We start from the raw sequence: 13,948 nt of genomic DNA, 5'->3' as shown, positions 1-13,948 counted from the left end.
CAGCATTGGGGGAATTGGTGATCCTCTGCCCAGCTTGACTTTTGAGAGACACTGCCACTCTGAGAGGCTCTTTTTATACCCAATCATGTTGCCAATTGACCTAATAAGTTTCAAATTGGTCCTCCAGCTGTTCCTTATATGTACATTTAACTTTTCCGGCCTCTTATTGCTACCTGTCCCAACTTTTTTGGAATGTGTAGCGCTCATGAAATCCAAAATGAGCCAATATTTGGCATGACATTTCAAAATGCCTCACTTCCAACATTTGATATGTTATCTATATCATATTGTGAATAAAATACAAATTTATGAGATTTGTAAATTAGTCCATTCCTTTTTTACTCACAATTTGTACAGTGTCCCAACTTTTTTTAGATTTAGGTTTGTACATTGCAGGGATTATAACAACTTTGTTGCAGATTCCTATCTTTTTTTTATTTTGAAGAACTCATTGCTTGTTCCTCTGTGCTGAGTGAGTCTAATGGGGGTGGTTTCATAATTATCAATCAGCTGTGCAGCTGCAGAGAACTAATGAGGAAATCTGCTGGGCCTGCATCCTGTTAGACAGGATTTCCTATTAGGAGTATCTCACCAAAAATGACATTATTGTTGCAGGGGATGTCTGAAATCTGGCTTGTAACTCAGGCAGACTTCTGGGAAAATTGGTGAGCCAATCACACAAGCAGGAAATTTTGTTTCCGGGGTCTGTTCAGTATACATTCTGTGTACAGAACCACTCCAGGTGGCCATATTGTATTGCATTTTCAGAAAATTACAGCGGCTACAGATTGAAAAGGAAAGATCATTTATAATAACATTCAATTACAATATGATTTGTGTTGCAATTCTATACGCTATATTATTTTTTATTCATTTGCGATTTTTTTCCCCACAAAAGTGAAGTTACCATTTCAGTTGTAGGGAAAATGCATATTTTGTGCATTTCTTCATTAGCTTCCTCAGAAAAGTGTAGAGATAATTGGTATTGATTGATATGCTTGTGTGCCACATTGCAAAACTGGTGAGGGCCGCAGGGGGGCGACTGATACACGGGCAGCCAGAGTCTGGATAATTGTTGACTATATTTTTATTGTAATTTTTAAGTAAAAAGGAGTATAAGAAATGCCATTAAATGTCAGTGCAATATAAGCTAAAACAAAAGGAACATAGTTATGTAGCGCTACCCCCGCAGGAACTGCTGGTGAAACGGGATCCCCAAACCTGCCCAGCCAGGCACACTACAATTTCCACAGAACACTTGATTCAAGAAACAATCCAGCAACTCTTTTATTTTATTAGGTGTATTGAACTTGGATGGGATTAGGGGTATTATGGGATGCCCACTTGACTTCAAAACTTCAGCAAACTTCTTCGGGGATACTTCTCCTATATACAGCTATATACACTCCTCTGCCCGCTAGCACATATCTTGCTTGCAGAACACTTGCTTGCTGGAACACAGTTAGGTGATCTGACAAAAAGGCTCAGTCAGATAAAGCAAATTATAGGCAAGGCTTGCAGGCCCCTTTGGTTGTGTAACAAAGTCCCAGTGTCCAGCTGTCCTCTTGTGGCTACTGATCTCAGCACCACCTTTTCAGACACTGCCTGCCCACTTGGCTGAAGCTGCCCCTTTCACTAGTCCTCCCAGCTAATCTTCCACAGTCCTTCCAGACTGACTCTGCAACCATCACAGACTGCACTCCCCAGTCCTCTCATGCTGCCTCTCAGTCCTCCCTGACTTTCTGACTCACCAGCCACCCGGTTGTCTTTTCCCTGGAGATCTCATGGATGTGCTTGCTGGCTCCTGCTGTCCTTAAACCTGCTCCTGTGCCAGTGGATAGGACTCCTCCTTGTGTTGTCAGAGGATCCCACCTTCACCTAAACCCCAGGCCCAAGGTCACCCCACACCATACTAGGGGGCTACCCTCAAGGGCCCCTGGCAGCCTTCGTAGCACTCCTTCGCCAGCTTCCACCCAAACTCTCCTACCCTGCTGGGCTGACCCTGAGTATTTGAGGTGGCCTGCCCCCTGCCAAACCATCTGTTGGGGATTGGTCAGTGCCCTCATGAATACTCCAGGCAGCTCCTCCTAACCTCCCTCCCATTCTTGTGGAAACCTCTAGAAAGTTCCAGCAAATAGGGGGAGGTACCAAAGGTGCTGCCTGATGAGTCATTCCAGCCTCCCTGAGTCACTCAAACCCTGACCCAGAATAAACCCAGGTTTGCCAGCTAAGCCCAACTATTTTACCTACACTATCAAAAACCCTAACACTTCTAGCACTCTACACTAAAGGGTGCTACAATTAAAAACAGTAAAAAAACGGAACCTGCATAACCAAGTCACATTATTGAGATTTCGAAGGCATTGAAACTGAGAGCTATCATTAATGACCTCTAGTAAGGGGAAACATTGTGATGAAAGCAGCACTAGAAAATAAACTCTTGGAAGAAAGAAAAGAAAAAGTAAATGGAGGAAAAAAATATAGACTAACTAGATAATATTATTTTTGATAATTATACAGGATTTATATAAAGCCAACAGTTTGCATAGCACTTTACAACTTAGGGGCAGACAGTAAAGTTACAATACTATTCAATACAGGAGGAATCAGAGGGCCCTGCTTGTTAAAGCAATACGTTAAAAAAAATAGAGGTAAAGAAAAATATAGCAATAGAAAGGTCAGGGTCTGGGAATTGTGGGAGATTAGCTCGGTGGCGGGCGTGGATGACCCCTTGGGGGGGTTCGTTACACAGGGAGATAGCCGAGAAGTGGTTGAAAACAACAGTGTAAGGTTTTATTCTTGCAATTTTCTTCACACAAGTGCAAGCTCCAAAAACAGCATAATTCAAAATAAACATAAATAAAATAAATCCTTGTCACTGTGGGCGGCTACCTTCTCACATACCGGAACCTACCTAGAGAGTCTGTCTCCAACCTACTGTTGGGCAAACTTTGCTGATCCTACAGCAGACACTCAATAGTCCATGTTTTTTCTTCACACAACAAATGTCCATTGATCATGTCCCTTTTCCTCTTCACATTGAACAGGTCCCTTTGCTTTTCTCTTCACATAGAACACAGTGCATTTATTTCTTTCCACATAAAAATAGTCCAAGACCTCACCTTGAGTAGTCTTCACACTTGTTACCCTCCTCAGCTTCACATCGCTTCAGGAGGTCTTCCCCATGCTCACACAGCTTTCAGGGGGCACACATCTGACTGTCCTCCTCTCCCCATGCCCACACAGCGGCAGGAGGCAGCAATCCTTAGACTTCCTTTGGACAAATTATAGAGGCCTTAATTTCCTCATTCTGAACAGCTGAATGGTTTTCAACTTCCTGCTGGCTATCTCTGCAGCCCACACCCTATAGTAATTGGTGATCTTTCCAAACCAGGTGGAAATGTATCTCCTGTCTGTGACTACATCCACAGATTTATCTGACTTCCTGTCACAGAATCTAATGTAAAAAAAGAAAAACCATGGCAAAAAATCATATAAACTGATCAACAATGGTCGAACATCTAGCCACAATAGCCAAAGCTCAATTGTAGAGCTAGTGGAACAAGCCAAAAAAGAAACAAAAATCACAAAAAGAGGTCATTTAAAGTCTATTCTTCAATGTATCTGATGCAGAAAAAAGAATCCATATTGTCCATTCTCCAATGTAGATCTAGTATCAATATTGAAAGCCAGTAATTCCTCGTCATTCACTAGGTTAACCCATTTTGTCATTTTCCAATAGGAAGGTATCAATTTCCTCCCATCAGAAAGAAAATATTGAAAAAATAATTTTTTTGAGGGAGACTACAGGAAAATAGATAATAGAGCGATTTTAGGTGATGGAGATATCGATTCACCATATAGTTCATAGTAGATGTTGAAAATTAAATGCCAGAAGGGAAGGATCTTACTGCATTCATTCCCACAGTATGTGGATATACAATAGGTACCTCTAGCACCGTGGCATTGCCAACATACATCAGATACGGAAGGAAAAATAAAATGTAAAGAGACAGTGTCCCTGTACCATCTGATGAGGACTTCATAGTTATTTTCCTGTGCATAACTGGAAATGAATGATTTATGGGTAAACGTAAAGGATTTATGCCATTCTTCAGAAGTAATCTCACAATCCATCTCTTTGTTCCATGTTGTCATAAAGGAGGGTGTTTGGTTAATGTGTTTTTGTCAAAGTAATTTAAACTTGGCACCCCCTTTCACTCTCTCTCTCTATGTTGACACCCGTCCACTGACTCTACACTCCGGAGTGGTCCCCTTCCCGGGCAGACCCCTGGGCACGTTCCTCTGTACTCATGGACACTGTTTTTCTAGATTTACTTCAGCCCCAACTCCTTCAGTCAGCATCTCAAGGACCTCTGGCTTCAGCCACGCTCTCTGGTTCACCAGGCTGACTGACTGTAACCACCATCCATAGCTAAAGAGGGAGAGATGGCCATCACCCTCCTTCCGGTAGCTGGTTTCCTGCCCAAAGACCTCTTGCCTCATGTGCTCCTGGCTTTTATACCCTATCGCACAATGCACCACTTCCTGTGCCAAACCCATGGAACCGTATCTAAGCCTGTGTGTCATTGGCTGGGTTTCCTCCACTGTCCAACGTGCCTCTACATTGGATACAGTGGGGACACTCCCTCAGCCCACATGAATCACGCATGGAACACATGAGCAGCCCTAACTAACAATCAGGCTCCCCTGATAAGCATAAGGAGCAACTAGGCTTTACCTACCTAGCATCTATCTAGGAGGGTGCTACATCTATATAAAAAAAAAACACAGAAGTGTTCTAAATAGGGTATCCTCTGCATCTGAAAGGCATCAGGCATAAGCTATAACTATAAAAAGGAGCATCTTCTTCTTAGAATGATGTTGCCATTGTGTGGTGAAGAGTAGACCTATAGTCAGAGGATTCACAGGCCAATCCAGGAGAGCAATATTTGGTAGGTCAGGGGGTGTGGCTTGGCACACACGAGGTATGGACGCTTGAGAGCAGAGCTCCGGAGTAAGCAGTGTGAACCTACCTCCTATCTAAGTGGATGCCCTATCGGGAGAAACGCGTCAGAGAGGAGGCGCCGCGTCATCACATCTAGACCAGGCAGCGGTCCGCACTGCAGGCGAACCCCGCCATACAGCTCCTCCGTGAGGGAACTCGCTATTATTGTCTTCACAACTGTAAGTGCAACCATTTTTTTTTAATAAATATCTACTGTTGGTAATGCACTATTGCGGTCCCCTCTGTTGTGTCCCCTATTATTGAGGTCAACCAGACTAAGGAGTTACAGCAGCCAATCAGAGTCTAGTCACCTTTGGCAGGATCTTCTTTCGTCAGGCTTTCTGACTGGGTCTGTTCCTCTTGGACACAAGCAACTACATCAGCCATCCTAGAGTCCAGTAACCCCCGGCAGGACCACTCATCAACATAGAACCAGGCTTCTTGTTTGGCTTTTGTCCGGTAAGAGTCTAGGGAGCACGAGTGTGTCAGAGTGCCTTCTGTATTTCTGGGAACTTTTCTACCTGGCTGCATGACCTTTGGAGCGGTCATATTCATATTTGCCCTTAACGTTTAACTTCTGGTAAGAGGCCAAGCTGGTGGTGGGACTTTGTACCTTCCAATCACAGTTCACCTTTCTCCAAGCTGGAAGTTTTTGTCACCATTTTTTGCACTTTATTTATGGACTTATAACATGGACGTTTATTGCACATTGGTGTATCACTAGTCACCTCTGGACATTTTTTGTTTTACACGAATTGCATACGTTTTAATTTTTTTGCATTATTATTGCATTTTTGGTTTATTTGTTTGCATCATTTTGTATGTTGCACATATGCACTAGGGCAGCGCACCTGATTTCTTTACATATTCTACAACATACACTCTAAGGTAGCAGCACACCCTATATTGAATCAGTGCACTTTCCTACCCACCACAGTGTGAATCCACAGCCATCCAGCAATCCCACGGCTAAAAATGGGCAGAATCACCAAGGCTGGAACATAGAGCAAGCGGCTGATAACCCCCGAACGCTAACTCGGGGAAATACATCCCAGATTTATTAAAAAATAAATCAATCATCGGGGAGGAAGGCTTCACTAGGCCCCAAGATGGCGCCGCCAGCAGACCATGAGGAGGATAATGAGTATGAGGAAATTTCCAATACAGCTTCTGAGGAAACGGTAGGAAACGATCCTTTTAGAGATCACACACTTACCTACTCTGACATGATGGAAATTGCTGCTGACATCAAGCGCTCATTTTCATCCGCACTCACTGACATAAAGACCGAGCTTTCCCGACTCACAGATCAGGTTGCTGCTGCGGGGAGGGCTGGCAGGCAGAGAGAAAAAGCCATTCGGAAACTTGAAGAGGTTACACCCACACACGCCAAACATTTAATACTTATGAATAGACAAATGGAAGACTTGGACAAGAAGGGCAGACGAAACAACATCAGGGTCAGAGGAGTGCCAGAAAATGTTAACCCAGAGCAAATTAAACCAGCCTTATGCTCCATCATTAATAGTTTACTTGATCGATCCACTGAATCCCCCATTGACTTTGATAGGGCACACAGATCCTTGAGACCCAGGCCCCCTGACCCGGCTCCCCCAAGGGAGATTGTCTGCTGTTTGACCAGTTTCAATCTCAAAGAAGAAATTCTACAAAATGTGAGGCAGAATGATCAGATTCTATTCAATGAACACACTATTAAATTGTTTCAGGACTCAACGCTCAAAAACAGAAGAGCACTTAGGCCTCTACTTGAAGTCCTTAAGCTTAAAGGGATAACCTACCGCTGGAAATATCCATTTGCTCTTCAAATATTTGGTACGTCAAAGGTACCCAAAATTGTAGGCAAGTCCCCAAAATTGCAAAAAATTGCAGATTCCCTTGGTGAGAATCTCTTAACTAAAAAGGAAATCTCCATCTATTGTTTTTATTGTTTTTAGGGGCAATCAAAGGGTTAAATGTGTCCCTAGGAAGTGTTTGTACTGTGTGTGTGTGTGTGTGGGGGGGGGGGTGCTTGTACTCTGAGAAAACAAAGACCCGTGTTCCTGCTTAGCAGAAACATGGGGTCTGTGTCTTCCCTTGTCACAGCACAGTGATCTGCCTTGTTTACATAGACAGACCACCATTCTGCCTCTGTCAGGAACGATCAGCGGGTCCCGGTGGACATCAGGGCGCCGGACACGCTGATTGGCTCCAGCTGTGCCCAATCAAAACCTGGAACTAAAAATTATGTACAGGTATGTGCTTCTGAATGTAGGAGCTGCCACCCCGCAATACATGTATGTGGAGCGGTCGGCAAGCCGTTAAACTCTCCCACTGTGAGTTGGAGGGCCTGGGTGGGAGAGCATGTAATACACAAATAAAGGAGGATTTGGCTCACTCAGGGAAGGTAAAGGATATTTTCTGTTCACCTTATGGGGATTGAGCATCACATAGTAACTGAATTTGGTACCTGTTTAACCACTTATGGACTATCCCATGCAGATACATTGCGGCAGGGCTGCCCTCCAGTACAAAATCACGTACCTATACGTGATTTTGTAGACAATGTCTTGGATGTGTGTGCGCGCTGCTGGCAACCCGCTCCCGCTATGATTGGACACAGCAGGAGCCAATCAGTGATTCTGGCTGATGCAAAGATTGCCAGGGCCCACTGATCGTTCACAGGAGAGGCAGAATGCCGTTATGTCAGAGAGTAGGAGCAGAGATCTTGTGTTTCTGCAGAAACACTGATCTCTGTCTTTTTCCAGTTAAGCCACCCCCACACAGTTAGAAAGCACTCCCTAGGAGCACACTTAACCCTTTGATCGCCGCTGATGTTAACCCTCTTCCCTGCCAGAGTCATTAGTACAGTGACAGTGCATTTTTTTAAGCACTGATCACTGTATTAGTGTCACTGAACCCCAAAAAAGCATCAAAAGTGTCAGTTAGGTGTCCAATTTGTGCACTGCAATGTTGCAGTCCCGCTAAAAATTGGTGATCTTCGCCATTACTAGTAAAAAATAAATAAACAAATAAAAATTCCATATAAAACATACCATAGTTTGTAGACGCTATAACTTTTGCACAAACCAATCAATATACACCTATTGTGATTTTTTTTACCAAAAATATGTAGCAGAATACATACTGGCATAAATTAATGAATACATTTGACTTTTTACAATGTTTATTGGGTATGTTTTATAGCATACAGTAAAAAAAAATTTTTTTTTTGTTCAAAATTATTTGTTTATAGCGCAAAAAATATAGGAATGATAAAATACTACCAAAATAAAAAGGCTTTATTTGTGGGGAAAAAAGGACATACATTTTATTTGGGTACAGCGTTGCACGACCATGCAATTTTCAGTTAAAGTAATGCAGTGTCGTATCGCAAAAAATTACCTGGTCATGAAGGGGGGTAACCCTTCCAGGGCTGAAGTGGTTAAAGTCACATTCTTTACAGGGCAGTGAAGTGCACAATGTGGGCAGAGAAGACAACTGGTTTGCAAGTAGTGGTTAAAGGGGACATTTACATCCTACTACTGGAACAACCTTCCCTAAAGAGGGGTGGGAGCATTCTACACCATTTATCACCCACATACTGTATCATCGCTACTCTGGCATTTTGACAACAGTTCACAACTTCAGCCATGCAGCTTCAACTTTGTGGTACAAACTTTTACACATACAATCACATACTCTCCAACATTCTGAGATGGGAATGCGAGACACCTATAAGCAAAAGTATGTAGGCATAGGCCACACCCCCTGTCACGCCCCCTTAAGAGAGAATTGTACAAAAAGAATGAATGGTAAATCCCACAAATGTTTTTTTAATCATTACTTTTCCCTTATACTGGCTTTTGGAATTTACAAATGCAGCAATTTAGAATTGGATAAAAGGTTTGGCACTGGGAAACACTTTTTGATAGATAAGTAGGTAGTGCATTTTATATACAACTATGTAGATCAGACCAAAATGAAGGACAAATGAAGAAGGAAGAGGGACAGAGGGACTTTTTTCCAAATCAGGGACAGTTCCTCGAAATCAGGGACAGTTGGAAGCTATGCAATCTTTTTCTTGAATAATCAGCATCTGTTGATGCATTACATGACACTGTAGTGCTTGGATTAAGGTACCTAAGAGTTAATAGAAATGCTGGGGTATGTTCCTCACACTCATTTGAACTGAAGAAAATGAGACCCTTTACAACCTACTGGTATTTACTAGTTCACTAAGCAAGCCAGGTAGATTTCAACATATTTAGTCATCATGCATTACCAGACATGGGAGTATGTCACACATGTGAAAGTCACAAGCAAGTCTCAAGTCTTAACCTTCAAGTCTCAAGCAAGTCCCAAGTTAATGTGGCGAAAAGCAAGCAAGTCAAGTCGAGTCCCTGCTAGAAGTCAAACAAGTCAAGTCAAGTCATTTATTTTTTTCAAGTCACAAATCAAGTCAAAATACTGATCTACCCCAATTTTAACCTTTAAATCAGTTAAAAGTCAGTGGTCAGGAAAGGTTTTGTTTTATTTTCAACATTAACAAAACTGCTTAGTGCTTTTTTCTTGGCATATTAAAGAAACACTTTGAATGCCCAAACAGCTCAAAATCCTTCGTCACTAAAAATATGTTAAAGCAGAGTTCCACCCATTTTAATAAGTTTAGATGTACGTAATCCCCTTTAAAAATGCTTTTACAATGTAAACAATTTTTTTTTGCAAGGAAATACCTTTTTTTCTTCTTTATTCATCCGCACTCCCGGGTCCGGCCACCTATAGCTGATTACGTCACTAGGCGATTCACAAAGGCTGCTGGGATGTATCCCAGCAGCCCTTGCAAATAGCCTAGTGACGAAATCTCACATTATTACACCAGCACCAGCTGTACTCAGGGATATATTGCTTGGAGACCGGGCTCCGCCCTGCCTCCTCTCAGTGAACGTTGACTGAAAGCATTACATTCCGTAGAGCTCACTGAGAGGAGGAGGGGCGGAGCGCGGACTCCAAGCAATACATTCCTGAGTACAGCTGGTGCCGGTGTAATAATACAAGATTTTGTCACTAGGCGATTCACAAGGCCTGCTGGGATACATCGTAATCGCCTATAGGCGACCGGACCCGGAAGTGCAGATGAATAAAGAAGAAAAAAAGGTATTTCCTTGCAAAAAAAAAAAAATAGTTTACATTGGTAAAAGCATTTTTAAAGGGGATTACGTACATCTAAACTTATTAAAATGGGTGGAACTCCGCTTTAAGTATTTCCATTGTTAAACAGCCAGTGTCCTAAAAATCAGAACACACTGAGGTGTCAGAAACATAACAGGCACATTAATTTTGGTTTAACACATCTTGAAAAAATGCAAATATTTAATAACTTAAAAAAGTAAAGTCATTTCGAGTCATATGTCTCAAGTCAAAGTAAATTCTCAAGTCATGAATACCAAGTCAAAGTCAAGTCGAGTCTATTATTAATTTTAGTCAAGCAAGACTCAAGTCCTCAAACTGGTGACTTAAGTCTGACTTAAGTCAAGTCATGTGACTCAAGTCCCCCATCTCTGATCATTACACATACTATTTTACAATCAGTTTATAGAAAAGTGGATCCAGTATTTGCTTTTTAGTTACTCGAGCACCACTGTGATGTGTTTGTTTTGTAAAAGATATAAAGATTCCTCTAACTGCAAAATGACAGGTACTAACCAAGGTTGTTTTTCAAATTAAACAGAAGATACAGATCCATCACCGGACTGACTATGGACCGACTCTCCTGGAGAAGAGATGAGAAAAATTAGTGAACTGTTGCCGGGCAATAAACAAGAACAATACATAATTTCATCACAACTTATACCTCTACCAAAAGTTAATGTATGAAATAAGCATTGTATAAAAATGTGTAGTGCTTCTCCCGTAGAAATTACTTGTCCAGAACTTCTCAACTTCAGCCAGTCACGCAACAAGCTCATTCTTTCTTCTTCAAAAAACAGTCTAGGGAGTGTTGTTTTTATTTTTGGGTAGGGATGAAGGTAGTGGCGGGATACTCCAAGAATGGGAACTATGTACATTGAGGACTTAGAGTTGTAAAGTCAGGAAGGTTTTTTTATCCTAATGCATTCTATGCACGAAGATCAAAAACTTTCTGTGTGCAGCAGCCCTCCCCAGCACCCCCCAATACTTACCTGTGCCCCCTTTCTGTCCAGCGATGTTCATGAGTCCCTCGGCCGTTCTGGGACTCTTCCTCCTGATTAGCTGCGATACATCAGTGGCGCCATTGGTAGGCTGAAAAAGATGAAAAGATATAATAAAATATTTACAAAAATGTGAGGGGTGTACTCACTTTTGTGAGATACTGTATATACAGTATGTATATATATATATATATATATATATATATATATATATACACACAGTATCTCACAAAAGTGAGTACACCCCTCACATTTTTGTAAATATTTTATTATAACTTTTCATGTGACAACACTGAAGAAATGATACTTTGCTACAATGTAAAGTAGTGAGTGTACAGCTTGTATAACAGTGTAAATTTGCTGTCCCCTCAAAATAACTCAAAACACAGCCATTAATGTCTAAACCCATGGCAACAAAAGTGAGTACACCCTTAAGTGAAGATGTCCAAATTGGGCTCAAAGTGTCAATATTTTGTGTGGCCACCATTATTTCCCAGCACTGTCTTAACCCTCTTGGGCATGGAGTTCACCAGGGTTTCACAGGTTGCCACTTGAGTCCTTTTCCACTCGACCATGACGACATCATGGAGCTGGTGGATGTTAGAGTTCTTGCGCTCCTCCACCTTCCATTTGAGGATGCCCCACAGATGCTCAATAGGATTTAGGTCTGGAGAGACATGCTTGGCCAGTCCATCACCTTTACCCTCAGCTTCTTTAGCAAGGCAGTGGTCGTCTTGGAGGTGTGTTTGAGGTTGTTTTCATGTTGGAATACTGCCCTGTGGCCCAGTCTCCGAAGGTAGGGGATCATGCTCTGCTTCAGTATGTCACAGTACATGTGGGCATTCATAGTTCCCTCAATGAAGTGTAGCTCCCCAGTACTGGCAGTACTCATGCAGCCCCAGACCATGACACTCCCATCACCATGCTGTAGGCAAGACACACTTGTCTTTGTACTCCTCACTTGGTTGCCACCACACATGCTTGACACCATCTGAACCGAATAGGTTTATTTTGGTCTCATCAGACCACAGGACATGGTTCCAGTAATCCATGTCCTTAGTCTGCTTGTCTTCAGCAAACTGTTTATGGGCTTTCTTGTGCATCATCTCTAGAAGAGGCTTCCTTTTGGGACGACAGCCATGCAGACCTGAGACCTTGTAACACTAACGAGTCCTATGACACAGTGGAGGGAAAATGGCTAATTGCGCCCAATTTGGACTTTTTTCACTTAGGGGTGTACTCACTTTTGTTGCCAGCGATTTAGACATTAATGGCTGCGTGTTGAGTTATTTTGAGGGGACAGCAAATTTACACTGTTATACAAGCTGTACACAATCTATTACCCCTTGCTATCCTCCTATGGTACCATTCCCTTTATGGCATGGAGGTATCACCAACCGACCAACTTTATTTCTAAACTAGACCATAAACTGCGCCCTATGACGAGTCTTACGACATTTGAGTCTATGTGTATATATCTCACAGACACTTGTTATCACAAATGTACAAGTTGGCCTTAAGCAAATACTCTACGATGGTCCCTTATTACATTAGGGAATGTGAGAAGGAACATGGACTGGAAGTTACCACCCCCCAGATCCAACGAATCATTAAAGCAACCTACAACGCTTCTGCTAGTTCCCGTACCCAAGAATCATCCTATAAATTCCTTAGTAGATGGTATAGGACTCTATCTCGCTTGGCTCAGATATTCGCTACTGCTAGCAACAGATGCTGGCGGGATGTAATGAAAGAGGCACATTCCTCCACATCTGGTGGTCATGTCCCAAGATCAGAGAATTTTGGGATGCCGCAAAGACCTTGATACCCAGATTTTGGAAACAATCTACCTGTCCAACTATATCTGATTCGAAAAGGGAGGTGAATACAATTATGGAGGCTGAACGCTAGATACATTTTATCAGGGAGCAACAAGAAAAATTTAGAGACATATGAATGGGATGGCTGTATTATGAGCATGAGATACCCAGCGATTGAGTATATCTCCTCCCTTGCCTCGTAGTAAGCAGTTGATCCACACATAATATAACTCGAAAGAGAATTACAGCATGCTGCCTCCCTTTAAGTTAGTACTCACCACACCCAAGTAGCAAAACAGTATTTCCTTCTCTATCTTTTATTATTTTCCTGCTGTTACATTCCACCCTCCTCCCCCCCCCTTTTTTCTAGTTGTGTTCTCTGGCATGTTTAATTCAACGAGATGTCCTGTCCATGCCTGGCATACTCTCACATATTATGTTGTTGGTCTACATATATGTTTCTATCAGCTGCAGAAGAGACGACAGCCCAGGGGGACTCTCGGTTTATCTAAGTATTGTGAGGGATTAGCTCAGTGGTGGGTGTGGATGACCCCTTTTGGGGTTCGTTACAAAGGGAGATAGCCGAGAAGTGGTTGTAAACAACAGCTTGATTTATTCATGCAATTTTCTTCACACAAGTGCAAGCATCAAAAATCTCAAAAATAAAATAAAACACAAAATAAATCCTTGCCACTGTGGGTGGCTACCTTCTCACACACAGGAACCTACCTAAGGAAGTCTGTCCCCAACCTACTGTTGGGCAGACTTTGCTGATCCTACAGCAGACACTCAATAGTCCATGTTTTTTCTCTTCATACAACAAATGTCCATTGAACATGTCCCTTTTCTCTTCACATTGAAATAGTTCATTTATTTCTTTTCACATAGAAACAGCCCAAGACCTCACCTTGAGTAGTCTTCACACTTTTTTA

At 42.2% G+C, this 13,948-nt stretch overlaps 1 protein-coding gene across 1 annotated transcript in view; it reads left to right on the top strand.

Moving 5' to 3' along the window:
- LOC309560282 (antigen-presenting glycoprotein CD1d-like) overlaps positions 1–10,832 on the top strand; it is a 73,962-nt gene extending 63,130 nt beyond the window's left edge. Inside the window, exon 6 of the mRNA XM_082263882.1 lies at positions 10,737–10,832. Within this exon, the coding sequence (XP_082120008.1) occupies positions 10,737–10,803 (67 nt within the window). The 3' untranslated portion in view covers positions 10,804–10,832. The remainder of the gene's footprint in view (positions 1–10,736) is intronic.
- Positions 10,833–13,948: the final 3,116 nt, after the last annotated feature.

Source organism: Pelophylax lessonae (assembly GCF_965119305.1).
Source record: "Pelophylax lessonae genome assembly, chromosome: 7".
Lineage (NCBI taxonomy): Eukaryota > Metazoa > Chordata > Amphibia > Anura > Ranidae > Pelophylax > Pelophylax lessonae.
This window is presented reverse-complemented; position numbering and strand designations above follow the sequence as displayed.